This window comes from Oryzias latipes, chromosome 18, assembly GCF_053564925.1.
Source record: "Oryzias latipes strain Hd-rR chromosome 18, Olatipes_Hd-rR_3.1".
NCBI lineage: Eukaryota > Metazoa > Chordata > Actinopteri > Beloniformes > Adrianichthyidae > Oryzias > Oryzias latipes.
In genome coordinates this window covers 22,046,398-22,069,418 of record NC_136254.1, presented here as the reverse complement: position 1 = coordinate 22,069,418, position 23,021 = coordinate 22,046,398, and the positions used below count along the sequence as shown (strand labels likewise).

At 39.0% G+C, this 23,021-nt stretch overlaps 1 protein-coding gene across 2 annotated transcripts; it reads right to left on the bottom strand.

Moving 5' to 3' along the window:
* Positions 1-8,397: 8,397 nt before the first annotated feature.
* LOC101162095 (carbohydrate sulfotransferase 12-like) lies at positions 8,398-14,463 on the bottom strand. Of its 2 annotated transcripts, XM_078936035.1 has the most exons (6): positions 13,536-14,463; positions 13,278-13,398; positions 12,886-13,040; positions 11,044-11,187; positions 10,659-10,966; positions 8,398-10,547 (listed from the first exon to the last, which is right to left on the bottom strand). In XM_078936035.1, exons 2-6 carry the CDS (start codon positions 13,378-13,380, stop codon positions 10,307-10,309), a joined length of 951 nt encoding a protein of 316 aa, XP_078792161.1. In that variant the 5' UTR covers positions 13,381-13,398; positions 13,536-14,463; the 3' UTR covers positions 8,398-10,306. The 2 variants fall into 2 exon arrangements, with proteins under 2 accessions (XP_078792161.1, XP_078792162.1); XM_078936036.1 differs by lacking the exon at positions 13,536-14,463 and having other exon boundaries at positions 13,278-13,528.
* Between the last annotated feature and the right edge of the window lie 8,558 nt (positions 14,464-23,021).

Genomic DNA, 23,021 nt, shown 5'->3' with positions numbered 1-23,021 from the left:
TCAGTCAATCCCTGTCAGGTAGTGATTGGGGAGCAGAAAGATCTACTCTGCAGGTAATTTCTAGAGCCATGATCAGTTCTGTCTTGGACTACGGCTTTTTGGGGCTGCTGCAATTGAAGCTTTAAGAATCTGCTGTGGGGCATTTAGACCAATGTCAATTCCAGCTTTGTTGGTTGAGATGGAAGAGTCCTGTTTGAAGCTGGGTGTACATTACTGGACTAGTGTGTCGGGATACAGCGGTGACTTGGCTGTGAAATGTCTTCTTGTGGACTGCTGGGAATTTGGGGGCGTCCATAAGAAAGTTAATTTTATGAGTCACAGTGTGTGAGTATTGGATCCTATGGAAGAGAAGAGAGACTCTCTGATTGGGTTGGTGTGGACTCCAAAGCACCACTGGAGCCTACCAGAACCAGATGTGAATATGAATCTGGTTGGAACGGATAACGGGATCACATGTCAGCAGTTGAGCTTATGTCTTAGTGAACAAGGGGAGGCGGTAAACATTTTCACTGATTGGTCAAAGGAGAGTTTGTCACTAAACACAGGGTTTAGGGGTTTTATTGATGGGATGCAAGACAGTATAAGTGTCAGAGTAACAAACTGTGTTCTCTGAAAGACCATATGTATGTGTAATGACTCATCTTCTGCATTGTTGGCCATTCATAGGGACTTGGAGGTCCGTCCCAACCTGGTTTTTAGAATTTTGCAGTGTCCCTACAAGGTGGAGAGTTTGGGGGCACAGCGCTTTGTTTGTCTGGGTTTCGACAGATTTTGGGATTGAGATGAATATAATTAACCCTTGTGCTATCCTTGGCACTTTAACGTTGGGAGTTGGGTCATCTAGACCCACTAGACAGTGCTCTGAACCTTTTTTCTTCAATGATTTGTGATCTTCATTGGTGTCCATGGATTACATGAAATCTTTCCACCTTCAACCACCTTTGTCATGGTAGGGAGAACACGTCAATGTAAGGGTGGGGTCATCTAAGATAGCAAAAGGGTTAGTCATATAATAACAGGCTTTATTTCTGCCAAGTGCAGTTTATTATTCTGTACTGTAGGCTTTAGCCTGTGAGCGCTCCTTAACATAAATCTTCCTGCGTAATTATTGCGGTGTTTACATTCATTTTATTAGTAATTGAAATTAAGCAATTCTAACATGATTTGTGAACTGTATACGCCATATAAAAGTTATACATTGGTGGTACAAGCATGAAGAGACCGGTAGACATGTGGAACGGTCATGGAATGCCACAAATTTACGTATGCAAAAATCACGCACAATTGTGTAAGATTTACATAATAATTGCGCATAAACTACATAAAATACGCATAAACTGTGCAATTCTCAACTGACCCAACATTTTGAACACCTCAAAACCAAATTCATGTAAAGACCTGTCGGCTGGAACCCTCAATGGTCATCTGTGCACATCGACGACTGACGAGCACAAGAAAAACGTATGAATTACGTATATCACGCATGTATCAAAAAACACTGAAATTTTATATGACGAAAATGCGCAAAGTGTACATAGTGGCTGTGTGACACGGTCTTCAGATGACAGAAGCAATGATACATGGATCACACTATTTCTGACTTTAGGAACTTTTATAAAAGTAAAATCTTCTGATCACAGTCAGCCAGTTTGATACACAATATGTCTTTGTTTCCTTTTGGCTTTTCCCTTTAGTCGTTGCCACTGCAAATCAGCTTGCATAGATCTTGTATTGACGACTTCTGTCTCTATATGGTATATAACACCATGCTAATAGAAAAAGTACTAGCTGTTCACATTTCCCTTAATGTAGCCAATATTATTCTCCAGCTGTGTCACTGTTGCACTTTATTTTTGTTTCTTCCTTGTCCTGTTCCAACCGGTTGGGGCAGATAACCGCCATTACATGGTAATGCCTTAGACAGAGGAAAGACAAGAGTTGTTAATTAACATAAAAAAAAGAATGATAAAAAAGACTAAATGTTCCCATAAATTATGTGATAATTATTTCTTTTTATTCGTTTCTGAATTATTTCGATTCTAGTCTATTTTACAGTTACACAAGAGCAACTCATCACATACATAGCCTACATGGCTTGGCTGAGTGTCACTTGACTTTTTCACGGATGTTTCAAACTCTTTCATGTAAAGCACACCTTTGTTGCACGCAACCAAACTGCCAGCAGGTGTGGCCTCAATAGGGCTGTTTGGAAATCCCCAGATTTGTCATAATCGGATTAATCATATAATAATGTCATGCTTTTTATATCACACATAATAGTCTGCTTTCATAATGTGCCGTGGGATTTGGAAAAGAAACATGTTGGTTTCGCCATGTTGTCAAAAGGTCCTAGGTCCCAGGTCCATCTGTCCCCTACCCCTTCCCTGGTGGGGGGTGCGGGCCCCTTGGCGACGGCGGCCGTGTTCCCTGGGTGCTGGCTTCCTGGGCCCGGCGGTGCTCTCTCCGCACGGTGGGGGGGTTCACATTACACCTGAGCCGGGGGTGTTCGTGTCCCTGGGGGGTGGGTCCTGGTCCTTGCCCCTGAGCGCTGGGCCCCGCCAAACTTCCAACAGTGGCCGAGCCTGGTCGGGCCATATTTACAACACCCCTTGTGGGCCCCCTTTTTTCCCCGGGGTTCCCCCCTCCTGGGCGGGGGCGGCAGGCCCCTGCCTTGCTCCTCCCTGGACCAACCGTGGGCCGGGTGGGTGGCTGCCTGGAGTGCGGCCAGGGGGTCCTGGCTCGTACCTTGGGTTGGGGCGGGGGGATGCCCGGAACTCCTGGGTGGTGGTGGGGTGCTCGTCTGGGGCTGTGGGCGTCCTTCTCCGGTGGGGCCCTGCGTTGGGCTCTCCCGGCGCGGCGGGGGGGCTGCTTTCCTGGTTGGGCTGGGGCGGCGCTCTCTTTCCCTCCGCGCCTCCCTGCTCTCTGGCTCTGGGGGCCTCGCGGCGTTCCTGCTGGCCCTGGCCTGGGTGGCGGTCTTGGTCGCCCGGGGGGCGGTTGTTCCCTGCCTGTTCCCGTGTGGCGTTGGGGGGATTCCGGCTGCCGCTGCTGCTGCGGCGGGTGTCTGGGTGTGGGGGTGGCTGTGCGCTCCTCCTCCTTCTTTTCACATTCCACCATCCATTTTAGAAGAACATAAACACTCACCTGAGCACAGGTGTTAGCTCACCTTTGCACTAATAGTTTGCATGATTGAATGACTGAAAGATTTCACACTAGTTGGTTTAAAGGTATAGGTATGCGTCCGTGAACATTATCTGTTTTGTGTACATGTTGACATGTGGACATTTTTGCAGCTAGCAGGTGTGTTGATAACATTTGAGTGTGTGTGAACAGGCCCCGCCCTTTTTGTTCTACATTTGAACCGTACCGTAATGATAAACAACCAGTAAACCTGTCTGCTCTATGCTGCTTCATGGTCTTACCCCCCACCTCTCACTATCACCCCCCCCGTCTCTAACATGCCTTTCTCTTTTCCCCTCCTTTCCTTTTCCGTCTGGTCCAACACCAAAGATTTTCAAACATGGTTGAAATTAATAAAGTTTGGCTTCAATTACAAAAGGGGTTTATTCAGACATACCTTTGGTTTGTCTGAAGATTAATAACCCCTCTTGTTAAAGTAAAATATGTCCAACATAAGAGGCCCTCAGCTCTCATCTGCCTGCCTAGCTGTTGGACTGGACAAGTTAAAAAAAAAAAAAAAAAAGGTCCTAACATTTCTTTTTTGGTATGAATTGTGGAACTGGGAAAGTAAAAACAAGAAGTTTGATAGTTAAAGACCATAAAGTCTTTATCTTTATTTAAAGTATCTAACCGACGCAAGAACAGCTTTGTAAACATAGAGGATTTTAAAATTGGTTTATTTTAAACAATTAAATAAATGGCTTGATTGGGAGTGGGCAGAAATCTAGAAGTGATGCAGGTACTACAATTGGTGGACCTTAAGCCTTCTGCTCCACTCCAATCTAAAGGGTCCATTTGTAGAGAAATAGAAACATTTACTTCTTTGTTTTCTCTAACCGAGCTGGCATCTTACTTAAAAGTGTAGGGCTGGGTAGCTCCAATTTTGCTCGCCATTTTTGTTACACCGGTAATATTGGGTTGGGTGGTGTGATGGCCTGTAGCAGGAAAGACTGGAAACAGAAGGATGTCGGGAACAAGGGTAGGCTGCCGCTCTGCAAAAACTATTCCATAGAAAACAACACAGTTTCTTTTCAATTTTGGCTAAAATCAGCATTATCATGATTAAAATAACACTGGGAACGCTTTGAAAAGAGATTAAAAGGTGATCGGAGTTTAATTAAACAATAAAACTGTCACAAAAACTTGCATTTCCTAAAAATAATAATAAACATGAACACACCATGTATGCAATTTCATCAGCAGCTTCCTCGTATCACCAAAGAGCCAGTCAAAATCCATATTACACAGAGTGGACTTTGTACATGGGAACAACTGTCACAATAAATCCATGTTCTGAGAGGAACCTTTGATATTGAACGAGTGAAGCTTTATTTATATAGCACTTTATGACACTTTCAGGGTACCAAAGTGCTTTAAATTTAAAGACAGACAAAAAATGAAGAAAAAGCAGCATAAAACTAAAAAAATAAGCCACAAAATACATGAAAGACAGATAAGAATGCAAAAAAACACATACAAGAAAATAAAATGTCACCAACTGTTGAGCAGTGTTGGGAGTAAAGCTGTTAAGTATAACTGCATTACTAACGGCATTACAAGTTGAGTAACTAATTATTTTTATCCCAGCTACAATGGCGTTCTAGTTTTTTTTGGATGAGTCGTGGTGCGTTACTTGACAGTTCATTGATGTGGTTTAATGAGCAATCAGATAAATTGCTTGTTTGGGAGTGGGCAGAAGGAAACTTGGATATGCCGAGGTCTTTGAAAAAAAAATCTGTACGGACCAGTCTGTATGAAGCTAAAGCTGGTGTACCATTTTGAAGATCCCAGTTTCCCTCAAAATTTGAGGGAACGTTAAGGGGAAATTGAAATGGTCTTAGATGAAATTTAGTGTAAAAAGACAGTTTGGATGAACATACAATTTAGAAAAGTTGCTGAGAAAGTCAAAGTGATTCTTTTTTTCCCCCCTAAGCGCTTTACAGCAAGACTGTCGTCTGTGTGATGCGGGGAGAGGGGCGGGAGTCCCATTCAAGATTATGACTGGCCACAGAGTCAAGTGGACAAATGCATGCTGACACTCTCAAAGAAGGAACTAACTAAAGGAACAAATTCACGTTTGGCACTGATACAAAGACTTTAACAACGTCCGTCTGAAGCCGTTCAAATCTAACGAAGCACCAAACACAAGTCACCGAGCCCCAGTGCGAGTACTTCGGTGACAAAACAGCACCATTGAAACGAGTCAAACTGGGTTTTACAGCCAGTAACTCACACAGGAATGAACAGAAATATGGCAAAGTTATGCAGAGCTGAACTTTCCCATCCCTGCTCAAATATGATCATAATGTGCTTTGATGATGAGAACACAGCATGAAATATGCAGCTAAAAACGTCATTTCATAGAGTACTTGAAATGCTTGTTTACACTAAATAATAATAATTTAACATTTCCTACATTGCTACTGCATGAAAAAAATCATAAATTTAGGTTTATTTATATTTAAAGATAGCTTGTTAGAATCAAATCATTTTTTAATCAACTTTAACTCTTGTTCAACTTCATTCAGCAACTAATTAATATTTTTTCCTGTACTAAAATATTAGCATCCTCAGCAAACATAATAAATCTCAATTTTGTTGACCTTAAAAAAGGGGATTTTTGTTTGTTTTTTCTGCTGACAAATCGGATTACAATGTTTTGTCTTTTTGACTGTTTTTGAGGAATTCTATGACGTGCAGCTATAGTTTTCCTGTCAATAATAATGTCTTTGCTGCTGAATAACTCAAAAACCTGCTGCTTAAGTGTGAGTAGTTCACCTGGTGGTGCATCCGGCCCTTCCTTTGATTCTGCAGTGTTAAGAACGATCTTTGAGTGTTGTTCCAGTTGTTCCACTCTGTTTTCCAGGTCTTCAATTTTTTGTCTTTGTCTTCAATCCCCTTTTTCCATTGTTTTAACTTCCTGCAATAATTTCCTCCTCTGATCCCCTGATGCCCTTTGCTAAGTTTGCAGCCACTTTAGTGTTTGAGAGGATGATCGGCCTCTGGTATGCCGTACTTTCAACACGAGCCAACAAAGTCTTTTAGGATATTCTGGATGGCACAAATAATGCAGTGCCATTAGAGATCACATCAATCCCTACAAGATAAAGTCAATTGGACTGACAGATGTTTACAGTCCTCTGAGATTCTTGATGGATTGAAAGAGAGCTGATCAGCAAAGACAAAAGCAGCCAGCGGCCATCTTGTCCTTCACTTGTTGCAGTTTTTAGTATGATCATTCTGAATAACGATGTTTAAAGTCAGGTTTAGGTGCAATATAATAGAAAATTAATTAACCCTTGTCCTATCTTAGATGACCCCACCCTTACATTGACGTGTTCTCCTTACCATGACAAAGGTGGATAAAGGTGGAAAGATTTCATGTAATCCATGGACACCAGTGAAGATCACAAATCATTGAAGAGAAAAGGTTCAGCGCACTGTCTTGTGGGGTCTAGATCAGCGGTCCCCAACCTTTATTGCGCCACGGACCGGTTTGATTTCTGGCAAAATTCTCACGGACCGGTATGTTGTATGTGTCGGACACACGCTCCAGCAACGCTGCAATAAAGGCAGAGACACTTGTTAAGACGTACTCTGCACTTTTATTTTGACACGCTAAACATTGTACATCGCACAGGTGTCATCATCCTATCCCCGTCCCACACACATGGTGCTAAAAATAAGTAAACACAACAGGAAGAAATAACTAAAGGTAAAACAATATAACTGCCAGATGAAAGGACCCATAGGCAAAAAGAAACACCCGTGCTCAACCCTATTTTAACCAAAGCAGGCAAAGGGGATTGATCTAATGCCCTGTGATGCTAGCTCCGACAGTAACCCCTGCAGCCTGCAGAACTCTGACAGCAGACCAAACGTGCACGTGACCCACACTACAGTACAACAAAAAAATTTGATATGGCCTGCATGAAAACTGTGGTATTTTCTAAACATAACAATAAACACAAATTATGACATGAGCAACATCCTCTCTGCCCGCAACACTCCCTGGTCGCTATTATTATAACATTTAAAATAGTTATTTGTGACGTAATACTTAAGTAATTCATCTTTGTCATGTGCTTTATCAATATCTTATGATTTTTAAATTATGTCTGATAAAAACTGGGAACCGGATATTGATAAATCATGTAATAAAATGGTTATAGTATAACGGGGTGGGATTATATAAGTTCACTTCCTTCCACTCCCTTTGAAGCAATATTTATTAGTATGTCTAATTATACTAAGTTTGATTAGTTACTGTATGAATGTATAACTGATGATTATATTGCTGTTGTGTATTATTTCTACTTAATTGCTTGAAATAAACCATTTTAAATCAAAAAAAAAAAAAACATTCCTTCAAAATAAGTGCATGGAAAATCCAACCCACCACAATGCTGAATGGTTCAAGGGAATCTCCCGTTGGGATAAATCCGTATTTTAAAAGTAGGACTCCTGATACTGGCTCTTAAACGTAGCTTTCTTTTTTTGGAAGTCGAAGGCTCCTCTTCTGTCTCCTGGCTGGGCCTTTTCCCCTTGGCAAAGAAACTTTCCAAAGATGTTTGTTTTTTTATTCATTTTGCTAGTTCCTGGGCTTTCTTTTAGCGGTATCCTATCACGTGACCGAGACGAGCGAATTGGCCTCCGTCAAGAGTAACATAAACTGATGTAACAGAGAATCGGGCAATTTTTCAAAATAAAACATCTTTCAGATTCTGAAATAAATAAAACGGAAGTAATGTAAGTTGTTTTATTTTTTCTGTGCGGCCCGGTACCAAATGACCCACGGACCGCTACCTGTCCGCAGCCCGGGGGTTGGGGACCACTTGTCTAGATGACCCAACTCCTAATGTTAAAATGCTAAGGATAGCACAAGGGTTATGTGCAGCAGAGATATTTTTTTTGCTAGTAATTTTTGTCGATGGTTTTGAATTTCCATTTTTCCCTCTGTTTCTGTGATTGAACCATTTTTGCTTGTTTTAAAAAAGGAATAACTAGAAAAAGTTTATACTCAAATCCTTTACGTTCAGTTCCTGTGAAGTTAATATTGTTAACATTTATTTACGTCTTGTTGCCGTGGGATAATTCTGATAGCACGGTTACATGATGGACCTTGACTATGAAGGTCTGTAGACAGTTTTTTATTTAATGTTGGAGTAAAACTAGAAAAGTAAAGTGGGCACAAAAACTGTCAGATCATACAAGAAGACATAGACTTGTTCCTTCAATTTTATTGATAAATCACAGCTTAAGTCGAATAAAACATGGTAGCTTGAACAGAACACACAGCATGGCTTTGTTTATTAAAACAGAAGATTTTCAGAAATGAAAAATTAATGTAGTTTTTCTCTCAAATCCAGGTTAAAAAAACAAAAGTATTGCTTTGGAATTGGAAGAGAAGCCTAGTTCAAACTGAATCCAACTTTATTTATAAATAAATGCTTGCCATGCTTATTTATTTAGCGCTTTACAATTAAAAATAAATACTTTTCTGTCCAGTCCAACAACAACAAAAAACGGTTACAAATATAATTAGCATAAATAAAGTTTAGTTTACATTACAAATGGGGTTTATTCAACTATACACTTTGTGTATGAGAAGATTCATAACCCCAGGTTGTAACAGTAAGATATGTCTAACACAAGAGGCCTTCAACTCTCATCTGATTGCTCAGCTGTTGGACAGGACAAGTTGAAGAAAATAAATAAACTTGAAATTATTAAAAAAAATAAATTAAAACCCACCCAAACCTATTCCCTACCCCCATCCATTAACACATACACCCCATGAACCTCATATTGTCAATGACAAGTACAAACACAAGTAAAAGGTGGGCGGCAGTGGCCCATGCGGGTGAGCAGGTCGGCCAATGATCAAAGGGTCGGTGGCTCGATCCCTGCTCCCCCCAGTCAACTGTTGTTGTGTCCTTGTCAAGACACCAAACCATTCCTGCCTCCACCGTTGCTCCACGGGTGTGTGAATGTGTATGAATGATCTCGGTGATGGTCAGAGGGGTCGAAGGCGCAATCTGGCAGCCACGCCTCTGTCAGTCTGCCTCAGGGCAGCTGTGGCTACATCAGTAATTCACCAAACATGAATGAGGAGTGAATGATTGATGGACACATTGTAAGCGCCTTGAGTGTCTAGAAAATCCAATCCATTCTTATTATAAAACAGCATTATTGGATTGAAATTGTGATTGCAACCCAGAAAAAAGCTGCTATACTACTAACTTTTCAATTCTACATTGTTTCTTTTATCATAGAAAGAAAGAGCAGGGGCTTTTGCCTTTTCTTGTTAGTGAATTATGATGCCTGAAAATTAACATTTAGAAATTTTAAAGTGTCAATATTCAAATCTTATGCTGTCTGTTGTGTGAAATTATGTGGTTTGTTCATTTTCTGAGGCAGTTTCAACATTGAAGTGAATGAGCACAGGAGAACTCCTAAATGTCTGCGTACATTTTGTGCATTTTTTTTACATGTATGTAATTTCGGTCTTTCGTGATACATGCATGACATCCGTAATTCAAGAGTGTTGCTTGCATTCGTCAATGTGTGCAGATGTCCATCAAGCGTTTCAGCCCACAAGTCTTTATGTGAATTCGGTTTTGAGTTGCTCAAAATTTTTGGTTGGTTGAGAATTACACAGTTAATGCGTATTTTACATAGTTAATACATAATTATTACAGAAATCTTATGCAATTGTGTGTGATTATTGCAAGATGCAAATTTGTGGCTTTCCACGGCCGTTCCACGTGTGTCTAACAGACTTTTTACGCATGTACCACTGGTTTATAACTTTTACATCACGCATACGGCACACATATCACCTTCAAATTAAGTAATTGATGCACGAATCACTAATGAATTGCATGTAAACAGCGCAATAATCACGCACCGTTCATGTTCTACTTTGCTTTACATGCTCTTTGCGTGGTTTATTTGTTCTTCTTCCGTGGTTTTAGGGTGGTTCATTCATAATACATTTGTGAAAATTTCATGTAAAGACCGCAACTTTTCTCACTTTTTCCCACGCATGTTCAAGTATGACCAATTTTCATCAGTGCAATATGCGCAAAATGTAGCAGTGGCTGTGTGCCATGGGCTTGACATCAGCTCAGTCATCCAGCAGTTCAGTTGGCCTTCTGTAGCCAAATAGTTGAAAGTCTTTTTCATAGATTTTGTACAGCTTCCTCCTGTCTTCTATTGGTACCCCTTGAAACCATTCCATAACAGAATTACCAGAAGTCATGTTTTCATATGATGGAGGAAACTTAATGGCGTCTTCTAGCTTTAACATCTTCAGCAGCTGCCGAGCATCTTCTTGAAGACTCTCTTGATGGCCAACAAAGTCATATCTGAGAAGAAAGAAAGAAAGAAAAAATGCTGTTTTATTGCAAATTGTTATTTCATGAGTTTGATACAAAAGTGAATGCCATAGTTGTTACTTTTGATAAATATGTCCTTACTCAACAAGGCAGGGGTGGCACAGGCGATGCATCTGCCTCCAGTGAGGCTCAAACGGTGCATATTTCTCTGTTCGCGGGTCAACTATGTACTGAACAAAGTTATGGAACGAAGGTTTGAGATACGTTCTTTTTGTCCCATTATATTTAACAGGTACATTCTTCTGGTTTTTATAGCGTTGCAAAATGACTCTAACGTAGCCTTCATAAAAGTACTGATCATAATTCAGCATCTTGTCCCTGTAAGCGGAGATGAGGCGCACAAATGGATCACGGACAAACAGAAACTTGGTGTAGTGCTTTAGTTTTGCCTGTAAAAGAAATAAATACAAATCACACCTCTATTTGAAACTTTCAGGGCATTCCTATTGTTGCTGCACAAACTGACCTTTCTTTCTGGCATTGAATAGTGCTTCAGGAGTCGGAATCTATCAAATTTGTGGACCATGTTACTTTTAAAGGACATGGGGTCAGGATATGGTTCATTCTGTTTTAAAGCAATCAAAGTCCTTTTCCAGTTGGTACATGCCACCTGCAAAAAATATGTTTATGCTAAAGTGTTAATGCTAGTGTTTCAAATACTGACACGAAGAGATGTTTTCCATTTTCATTGTTTCAATTTGATAGTTTCGCATGCCAATTACTGAAAACCATGTTTAGCATGTTTTTACCTTCCACACAGTTTAAATATACTTAAAAAATGATGGCAAAAGCTATGTTTTCCTCAGAAACTGTTCAAAAACACAGGTTTTGAAAATTAGCCTGTTTATCTTAGAATTCCGAACTTGTTAGCATGTCACTAGCATGTTCATTAGCATTTTTTCTAGCTTTAGTGTTACAGTTCTGCCTTCAGATGCAAACACTTTTGCAATATAAATAATTTAACATATAATTTTGGACCTTTTATTCTGAAAATGTCATGACATTATAAGGAGGACCAAGTTGGGAGACGTTAGCAAACACAGAGTTAAGAAATTATGTTTAGTTTAGTTTTGTGCGCTGTTACCGTAACATTTGATATTTTTTTCTTATGCTCCGTCTTCTTTAAGTGTGAGGGTCTGTTTGCAGCCGTACTACAGTCAATTGGTTTGGAGGTTTAGCGGCAGCTTTTGACTACCGAAACTTTTTAACTGTTCACGCAATTAACGTAACGCTAACAAGTTCTGAAGCAGAGAAAAGCAGCTTTTCGCCGATACACACCACTTTACAGTAGTGAATGCTTACACAATCATGGCAAACCAATTGGTTCTATAGCGGAGACAAGTGGCTTTACGCTTCGTGCAAAGCCAAAATGGAAAGCCGCTTTTCCCAGAGTCAGAATTAGTTGATAAGTGTTTTCATTGCAGTTTTTTCAAAATAGGTCAATTTTAATACAGCTTCGAAAACCACCTCCTCCAAGTTTTTTTCGAGAAATTGACATGCTTCCATTAAGCCAATTTATTATTGCAAATCCAATTTGCGCAATTTCATAGTCAATGGAAGCGCCTCTATTGATAAACAATCGTAGAGTCACAGTATATATATCTATCAAAAATCAACATGCTGCCGAGGTTGACTCCACCAAGCAGCAAAAGGTGGTGCCTCAGAGATCGAGTTATCTTAGGTAGGGAAATGAGCTGCAAAAATGACTTCCACAACAAGACTTCCTTAAAAAAATTTGTTCTTTAGTGTGCCAAAGGTCATATATGATCATACAAATGAACGTGTTTACACTGAAAGACTTGAGAAAATCACAATGTAGACTTTCGTCTCAGTGACAAGCTTACCCATAATTTAAACGGATATTCGATTATCAATTGACAATTCAGTTTGCCATTTTACATCCTTATTTGAATTTTATACTTGCAGCTTGAAATTCCATTTATTTGAAATGGATAATTTACTATTTACACACACACACATTATACTGTATATATATAAAATGTATTAACTTTATTTTAAAGCAACTCAAAAATTTTAATTTGCAATGGTGTTTTGGCATCAAAATCCAAAAGAAACCAAAAATTAGTGCCCCCTCTGGTTTAAGACACTTTCATTATTTGGCCATCAGGTTTTTATGCCCCAAAATTAATGTCCATCATTAATAAACATTTACTTTTGCGATTTGGATATTTTCTGTACAACTCAAACCTCCAAACTTCTATCCTGCATAAATGACATACATTTTAGCCCGGTTGTTTTAAAAAAAAAAAAAAAAGGAACAGGTAAGTAAGAACTGATGATGTGTCACCTTAGGAATGTAACAGTAAATGATGCCGTGTTGGTCGTCCACAATCAAGTTATTCAAGTCAATATTATTCAAGTTAAACAAACTTTGGTTGACGCCAGCACAGTGTTTCCTCAGAAGATCCTTTCTTAGTCTTTGTTGTTCTAAATATTTCGGTGCTGTAAACACAAAAACTAAACTTATTAACTTTGCAAAATCATTCATTCCCTTGTACTAAATTTAGTTTTAGCTCTGAAGTCAAATGATGAGGAATATCTGACATGCAAACAGAAGCAAAATAGTCAAGTTAAAGAAAAAAAAACTACAGAGCAATTAAAGCTTTCACTGGCTGGGCTTAATTTCATACATTAAATTACACAATACAACAAAATTACACACAAAAGAAAGATTCATACTTATATTTTGCAGATAAAAATCCCATCCATAAATTGTCAAAGTGAGAAAAACCATGGGTCCCAACAGCACAAAGACAATCATCAATTCTTTGTTTAACCCCATATTGTTTGCAATACACTTCTGATGATCAAAAAAAGAAGAAAAAAAACCACAATTAGAAGTAAAAGCAAAACAAGTCAAAGTTAAATTTCCCCTAAAAAATTTACATTTTTTCCATGTGCCATTGCGTTACTTTTAAAAACTGAAATATTACTTACCTAGTTGAGAATCTATGGAGAAATTTAAAAAAAAGACAAAAAAGTACACGTCTGTTTGTCAAAACAAAAGAAAAAAATCTTCGTCTGACATAAGAGGCAAAAATGCCACGAAAGGCAATCACTTGTCTTCATTTAACTCTCCTCAGCAGAGAGACACTGAGGAAAGCAGCATAGGGAGGGAATTATTTTGAGCTGACATACAGGAAGTAGAAGCATGTCAGGTAATTTTATGTAGCTGTAGGTGTGACTCCTTAAATCCAGTTTTGCTGAATTATTCTTGATTATAAATTGTTGAGCCATTTCAGCTTCACTGGTGAAGAATTTCAATCTAAAAGGTGACATTTATGGACTATTTTCATGAATGATGACAAACCCGCCATCCTATTGCTCAAAGCATACAATGTTACCTCGTTTCAACTGAGCTGCATGGTCTTGTCCAGTCCAGTGTAAAATTGGCCCGTTAAGGTGGACTGAACCATACAATTTTCCGGCCCAGATTGGTTGGAAAATGGGACATACTTGTATACCACCTTGGTACTTTCCTCTAGGGACAAAAGTGCTTAAAAGTCACAGTCCCGGTCCCACGTCTGCTGCCAAACACTGGCGCCAACCTACTGTATAACCACCAGAGGCATTGTGAGGTTCAGCGTTTTGCCCAAAGACACTTAAACACATGGGCGGTCAAGGCCGTAATCGAACCTGCAATCTTCCGATCATAGGTCGACCACCTTACCGCTAACCCAAATTGACCATTCAAAACCGAGCAGTTATCGGACTGCTCAGTAGAAACAAGGCTTAGGTGGCACCAACCAACTCGGCCAGAGTTTATAATACTGTGAAAAGTAAACATTTTGGATCATGACCTATCTGGAATAAAGAGAGGGATTCAGTTGTGCACATGTTATGTAGATGCCAGGAAAAACTAGTGTCGTAATCAGTAGCGATAACGTTAACCAATGCAACAATATTTCAAAAAGACTACAAAAATAATTTTTAAAAATTGGAAAATGTTGTGCAATATACTATGAAAAAAAGTAATTTCAATATCATTACTTTTAGGTTATTTGTTTGAGAAACTGTGTTGCCTTTCCAAAAGCTCTAAAAAAATACTAAGTCAGGGCTACCGTCAAAAGTTAGAACTTAGCATCACATGTTTTAAGTTTAACCCTTGTGCTATCTTAGATGACCCCACCCTTACATTGATGTGTCATTCATACCATGATAAAGGTGGATAAAGGTGGAAAGATTTCATGTAATCCATGGACACCAGTGAAGATCACAAATCATTGAAGAAAAAAGGTCCAGAGCACTGTCTAGTGGGTCTCTAGATCAGTGTTTTTCAACCAGTGTGCCGCGGCACACTAGTGTGCCGTGGGAGATGGCCAAGTGTGCCGTGGGAAATTGCCCTCATTAACTGATCTAAAAACATTTCCCATCTCCAGGATTTTAGCTCTCTGTTCATCCAAACAGGCCCTGATAAAACACTGAGGAGTTAGGAATATAAAAGATCGTAAAATACCTTTTCTTTGCGTTTATTTTATTTTATTAAAGACATTTTGATAAGAATGACGTACCGCGATTCAGCTGCACCTTCGGCTGTATTTTGGAAAAGTCCCGTGTTGGGGGGGTTAATCACATGTCATCGGTCTGACCAATCAGAAGTGCTTAAAGTCTTCACTTCCTTGTCCCGATTTAGCTCGTAAAGTCGCTCAGTTCCAACAGAAATACCAGCTAAAGCTCGTCTTTAGCCGTGGAACAAGTGAACAAAACAATGAAGCTCCGAAAACCGACCTTCGGCCGTTTTATGCACTACATTTCCCATGATGCATTGGGTTGTGAGAGTGACAGCGCAAAAGGAGATCTGTTGTTAAACGTCTTGAAATTAACGAACACACAAACTGTTTTTAAATCTTCTAACTTAACTTTTATTGCATCTTTTAGAAAAAAACAGCTGCAGTTTCCAGCTTTTTCTGTAACAATTATCTCAAAAATGTACGTGAGATTGTGCAGGGGCTGTAGATCAATACAGACTATGAGTTTCTCCTTTTTTTTTAATTTTTGGATGCTGGTGTGCCGCGGGATTTTTTTTAAGGTTAAAGTGTGCCGTGGCTCAGAAAAGGTTGAAAAACACTGGTCTAGATGACCCAACTCCCAATGTTAAAGTGCTTGGGATAGAACAAGGGTGAAAAAGCCACATTTTGAGATTTAAATTTGTGATGTTGCAGCGCAGTAAAAGATCAAATTACAACTAATAAACTAGCTTTTTGAAGTATTCCTAATTAAACAGACTTCTTTTACTTTTAAGGTTGAAAAAAAAAATACATAGGGTATTTTTTTAAATCTCAAGCAATTAATAAACACAAAGCATACCACAAGAAGAAACCATCAGATCCAAAGTGCTCAAATGTAACAGATAAAATAAATAACACTTTTCTGAGCAATCCAAAAAATATTTACCAGAAACTTCTTATTACCATAGAATACATGTTGACACCCCTTATTCCACAGTTTACCGTCCATAAATTTATATGAGCGAACACATCGTTGATCTATAGCCCTTATAATGGACAATAGCTTTGAGTTGTGGACTTGTTTGTGTTAGGTTTGTACAAAACTACAAAGGCGCACATTGATGATGTCACAGCAGCATTCACACAGCAGTGCACAGACACCAAGACATGCACTGGAAGCAATGTAAGAAGCATTTTCAGCTGAGTTCAAATAAAACGTTAATGCAAGGAAACTGTTGGACATTTGTTTTTATGTCTGAAAATACTACAATAGCTATAGATTAAAAATGACATTAACGCGATTAAAAATAAAAATACTTCGCTATATTTTTTACCGCAACAATTTGACACCTCTCATTTTCCACACCATAAAGCACACCAGATAAAGTTTTGTGATTCCACTACACAGAATGCCTATAGGGATGTAAACGAAGTCTTGTTTGTAAACTTTATTTTTATTTGTGTTTTCCTATTATTTGCAATAATCAGTCTTTGCACAGTTCAAGATGACACAAAGGTCAAACTTTATTCACAATAACTCAGCATTGTTCAGTTGTAACACAAAACCTCTTCGTGAGAGGGCCCTGGTTGGAACTCCACTTGGGTCTATTCTGTGAGTTCTCCTTGTGAATGCAGGGTTTTTCTACCTCCTACAGTCCAAAAACATGCTTCATGGTTTACTTGGTGACAGCGGTGGATGTGAGTGAGTGTGTGAACCACCTTTGACGGAGTGGTAACCCATCCAGTGCATGGGATAGGCTCCAGCAACACCAAAGGCATTAAGCAGGTTTGGAAAATTGATAGATGGCGTAATTCTCCATCTGCGTGACTCATGCAATCATTAACTTGTTTCTCTTTTCATATTATGAAGGAGATAATTGTAGTTAGTTTGTTTGTTCTCTTCCTTGTCCAATCTAACCGGTTGGGCCACTGTAACTATGTTTGGTTCTACTGAATGTTTCCTGTTGGAGGGTGCCATTTTGGTCCCAACCTCACTTTTTACACACTAAGTGGTCGTAATATTATAAAAGAACATGAAATGTTTTAACTTATTTTCTGCATTGGTGGCAGTTTTACTGAATTCGCTTAACTTTCTATATTATTTATTTCTGAATGGTTTTTATTCCTGCTGTTGTTGGACTTTTGGTTGTAAAGTGGTGCCTTATAGAAAAACACATTTATTCTAAAAAAAATAGTTTTGATTTCAAATTATTTTAGATTGAAGCCACAGAACCTATTACAGAAATACGTGACATGGCTGAGTGGCGTGTGACTTTTTCATTGATGTATTGAGCCGTTTTCATGCAAAACACACCCTTCTTGCATGCAACTGAACGGTGTTCTGCCCGCAGGGGGGGGGGCACGTGAGGGCTGTTGGCAAACACCCAGGTTTATTATCGTCAAACTAATCATGACCTTGTGTAACTGCATGCTTTTTAAATCAGTCACACTAGTCTGTTACCATGCTGTTCCACAGGATTTCCAATAGAAACAAGTTTGTGACTGTTACGCCGCCTTCTGTGTCTAGGGGCACCTAGGGGGGCATAACATAAAAAAGTAAAGTTTTGGCTAGTAAATCTAAATTAACACACACACCAAACAAATGTCTCCATAAAATATAACCAAATTTTTTTACAACTAAATAAACAACCAACAAGAACTAAAAGTGAAGCAAAAAGGCTTCAGGGTGAACCAAGGCCAAAATAACAAACAAAACCCCACCTAACTGAAACATGCAATCTTACCTGTAAATGAAAGAAAAGGGAAATCAATGACAAACATTAACCTCCCAGAACTAACAAAAACAGGAGAAAACATGTACTAAAGAAAATGGCAGTTCACCCCTACAGCTTCACTTAACATAACTACAAACCATAAGACTAAACAGAGTGGGCACAGACAAAACTACGAAGGACTACAAAACAAAGCGCAACACAAACTAAACAAGTGAAGACAAAACCAAAATGAAGAGGGCCAAGCTGCAGTGGAGACTTGTTGCTGCAAGGCTCCCTTCTCACAGACTGGAGGTCCAAGTGGTGGTTTTAAAGGCTGCCTCCATCAGCTTGTCCAATGGGAGGCCACACCCTTGCCAGCACACCTGAAAATAATCAGACATAAACAGACACACAAAGATGCACAAAAACACAGAAGTCCCATTCTGATACAAATCCAAATACACAAAACACAGAACAAACAACAGAAAACAAATACGGCCACAGCTGTAACAGTGACTTATTAGTAAAAGGTTATTGCAAAATCTATCTATCTATCTATCTATCTATCTATCTAGGCCTGCACAATATACCGCAAATTTATCGTTATCGCGAAATCAAGCTGTGCAATATGCATACCGCAAAAGACGGCAAAAATCGCAATAAATGATCACCTTAAATGTGCTAAAACAAACTCATGGCAGCTTGAAATATTGAACAAATGAAATAAATCCCTTTATGCATTTAACCAATCAGAAGGACCCGTTTACGTTTTTGATCAATCAGATGAGCCCTTTTATGTTTGATGTTTGCCTCCTACGTCGACAAGGGTCATTTGGAGTATAATTTTTAAACTGTTGCAGTGAAATGGAAATGATGTTTTTGTTTTTTTTGCTATTTGTTTATATACCGCAATTTATATCGTTATCGCAATATTATATACCAATATCGCATATCGCGAGTTTTCCTCATATCGTGCAGCCCTATATCTATCTATCTATCTATCTGTGAAGGTTTGAACTTTGAGAGTTCGAACAAGAGAAAGAAAAAGTGTGAAAATGTTCATGTGGGTCTGAGAAAAGTGTAGTGATGAGTTTAACAGCCTTAAACATTTGTAAAACTACTTCAATGATTTCACCTATTGCTGGTTATTGAAACCGTGGTACTGTGCCACAATACTTCCGAGATGCTTTAATTGTCACCATCTACATGAAAAAGGGCGAACGTGCAGAGTGCGGAAACCATCGGGGTATATCACTATTGGCCATAGCTGGAAAAGTGCTTGCAAAGCTTGTCTTGAATAGATTAAAGACCATTGCTGAAGAAGTACTTCCTGAGTCTCAGTGTGGTTTTCGGGCTGGTTGATTCACTTCAGACATGATTTTCACTCTGAGACAGCTGCAAGAGAAGGCAGCAGAGCAGCACCAACCACTTTATATAGTCTTTGTAGATTTTACAAAGGGTTTCGATACAGTCAATCGTACAACTCTATGGAAGGTCCTTGAAACCTATGGTTGCCCAGACAAGCTTCTATACATTATTAGGCAATTTCATGATGGAATGAGGGCACAGGTTTCAGTTGGTAGTAAACCCAGTGACACCTTTCCAGTTAACCATGGCGTGAAGCAAGGCTGTGTACTGGCACCAACCCCCTTCTGTCTTTATCTTACAGCTGTACTGGATACTATGAAAGAAGGCCCAAACAAGGGTGTCTTCACAAGAACTGATGGTAAACTTTTAAACCTCGCGCGTCTTCGGGGCCACACTAAGACACAGGAGATATGTTGACTCGGCCCTTGTAGCTACAGATTGTAGATCGCTTTTCCTCTGCAGCTGAGATGTTTGGATTAAAGATAAATATCTCTAAGACCGAACTACTGTATCAGCCTCCCACATTATCCAACAAACACCCAGAGACGATTATGTTCCATGATGAATCAAACTCAGCTGATCTGGAAGTGGAACAGAGAATACGTTCGGCCACTAAGGCCTATGGTGCACTACAAAAGAGACTGTGGAGTTGCCATGACATCAGCACTAGTACCAAAGTGAAGGTATATGCAGCCGCAGTCATCCCCTGTTTGCTATACTCCATCGAGTATACCACTCTCTACCGCAGACACATCAAGGCTCTGACAAGATTTCGGCTTCGCCACCTTCGCTTCATTCTCAACATGAAGTGGCATGTGGCAAGACCGTATCCCAGATGTTGAGGTTTTGAGACGTGCCAACACAGTTAGTGTTGATGCCCTAATCACATCGTCACAACTTCGATAGGCAGGGCACGAATGTTGGATGCCCAACAATAGATTGCCCAAAGCAGTATTCTACTCATGGTGAGCCACGGTGGACAGAAACTACGTTATAAAGATGTGCTAAAGCGACACATGAAGAGACTGCACCTAGAATTTCTGTAGACAAAGATTACAAACAGAAACGAGGATAAGGGAAGCTCTCAAAGAATCCAACATGCAATACAGACAGGTCCAACTCACTGCCAGCTATGCGGATCAACCTCATTCTCAAATCATCCAGGGACAAGATAGGTAGCCTTATTCCTTAATCACAATTGCCCTTACAGGTGGAAACCGGCTATCTGTGGCCAAAAGAATAGGTAAAACTGTACGGGATACACAGGTGGCTGATGTTTGGCGAGTCCATATAGGCAAAATGTTTTTCTTTGGGCATGCAGCCTGCATCAGGCTGTACTGAACACTTGGACAATACGCAAGGGTAAGTAAAGGTGGATTCACTTTTGCAGTTTGTTAAACATTTTAATCATTCTTGTTGCATTTTTAATCATTTCGGTTGGAGAATGATTTAAAAAACTTTTTAATTAGCAAAAGCAGTTAGATCTATTCAAATTTATTTTTGTTGTCAAAACTATTTTTTGAAAAGTTTAGTATTAAATTTTAACATCTACTATTTGGCACATAGTGCTTTTTTAGCCTATATATCAGTAGCCGAATGTTATGCTATAGTTAGCGGTAGTTCAACATTAAGGTCGTGAAACACAGTAAGGTTTTGACATAAGATCAGTCATCCAGCAGTTCAGTTGGCCTTCTGTAGCCAAAAAGTTGAAAATCTTTTTCATAGATTTTGTACAGCGTCCTCCTGTCTTCCAAAGGTACACCTTGAAACCAGTCCATAACAGAATCAACAGAAGTCATGTTTTTATTTGATGGAGGAAACGTAATGGCGTTTTCTAGCTTTAACATCTTCAGCAGCTCCTGAGCATCTTCTTGAAGACTCTCTTGATTGCCAACAAGGTCATATCTGAGAAGAAAGAAAATAAATCGCATTTATTCTCAGTTTTGATACAAAGTTGTACGTTCTAGCTGTTAATTTAGGTAAAAATGTCCTTACTCAATGAGGCAGGAGTGGCACAGACGATTCATCTGCCTCCAGTGGGGCTCAAATGGTTCATAGGTCCCTGTTTGTGGATCCACTATGTACTGAATGAAGTTATAGAATGAAGGATGGAAACCCTCTTTCATTGCCTCTTTATAGCTCAGAGGTAAATTAGTCTGGTTTTTGTACTGCTGCAAAATTGGTCTCACATAACCGTCATAAAAGTACTAATCATATTTCTGCATCTTGTCCCTGTAGGCAGAGATGAGGCGCACAAATGGATCACGGACAAACAGAAACTTGGTGTAGTGCTTTAGTTTTGCCTGCAGAGACAAATAAACACACATCCATCCTTTGATCATTTTCATGACATTCCTAGTGTTGCTGCACAAACTGACCTCTCTCTCTGCCTTTGGAAGTTGTCTTAGAAACTGGAATCTTTCCCATTGGTGAACCCAGTCCCCTTTAAAGGATATGGGATTAGGATATGGCTCACCATGCTTTAAAGCAAGCAAAGTCCTTTTCCAGTTGTACATGCCACCTGCAGAAAACATAAAAGGCTTGAAGCTAAAAAAAACATCTTCCAGTTAATATTTTACTCTCTTTCAAGCTAAGAAACAGTTAATATTTGTATTGATGCAATATTACTATTTCTTCAATAACTGTACCATGGTAGGCTGGCAGTTACTATGGGTATGAGTTAGATACTTGTTTTTGCACTTTTGTTTATTAATTCTTATTAACCTTTTTTTTATGGACATAGACTTTTTTTATGATATCCTTTCAGTCAACCTTTTCTTGTACTTACTGTGTTCATTTGGATCAAAAATGTAGCATAGAATTTAAATTCTTTTGTCGTTTAGAAGTGGATACAGTTTAGATAACAGTTTTTACATTTTTTTCCAGCTATTATTTAACTTTTATTATTGGATTTAACAATTTTTTGTGCCATTTTTAGCAAAACTTCATACAATAGGCTCAATACTGATTATATGATTCTCATTGCATGCGACCCACTGGGTTCCTGAAAAATCAAACAGTTTTGCACATTTTATACTTTATGAGTAAGAGAGTAAGTCCAGATGATGTCTCACCTTGGGAACAAAACAGTAGATGATGCCATGTTTGTCGTCCACAATAAAGTTATTTATGTCAATCTTATTCAAGTTGACCAAACTTTGGTTCACATCAGTACAGTGTTTCCTCAGAAGATCGTTTCTTAGCTTTTGTTCTTTTATAGATACTTGTGCTGCAAACACAAACAAAAAAAATGTCTTTGATTTAAACTCTACAAAATCTATAAAAAATATGTGATAACTTTAGCTGCTGACGTTTCATTTTGACGTGAAACTATTTGTAAAATATGTGACTTGCAAATAGAAACTAGAAGGAAGTGCATTCCCAGAATGAAACTTAAAGGGTAATAATTGGCAGGGGAAAAAAAGAAAAGGAAACAAAAAATGATCAAAGGTGACCATAAATAAAGTGAAAACAGCACAATAATAAAAAAGATATGTATGGTATGTGAAAAATGCAAGCGAACCAGGTATAGAGTATTGGACATACAATCGGTATAACCTTGGAAAATTTTGAAAAGTTCAAGGAATTGAAGGACCAAACATCATAACTGGAAAAAGCTAAAACAGCTGCTCATTTTAATAGTTGAATGGTTAAAATAGGTGAAAAATTGTAGGAGTTAAGCGGCAAAAAATGGTGGAAAATGCTATAATAAATAAAGAGAAACAGGAAAACAATGGGTTGAATGCTTATTAGAATTGAACCAATGAATCATACGGATGCTCTGATAATTACATAACACTGCAAAGCCTTAGGGCCGTCTCACACAGCCACATACATTTGACACATATTACACGGTTATTCATTTCTGCATTGGGGAATCAAAATTTCATCGT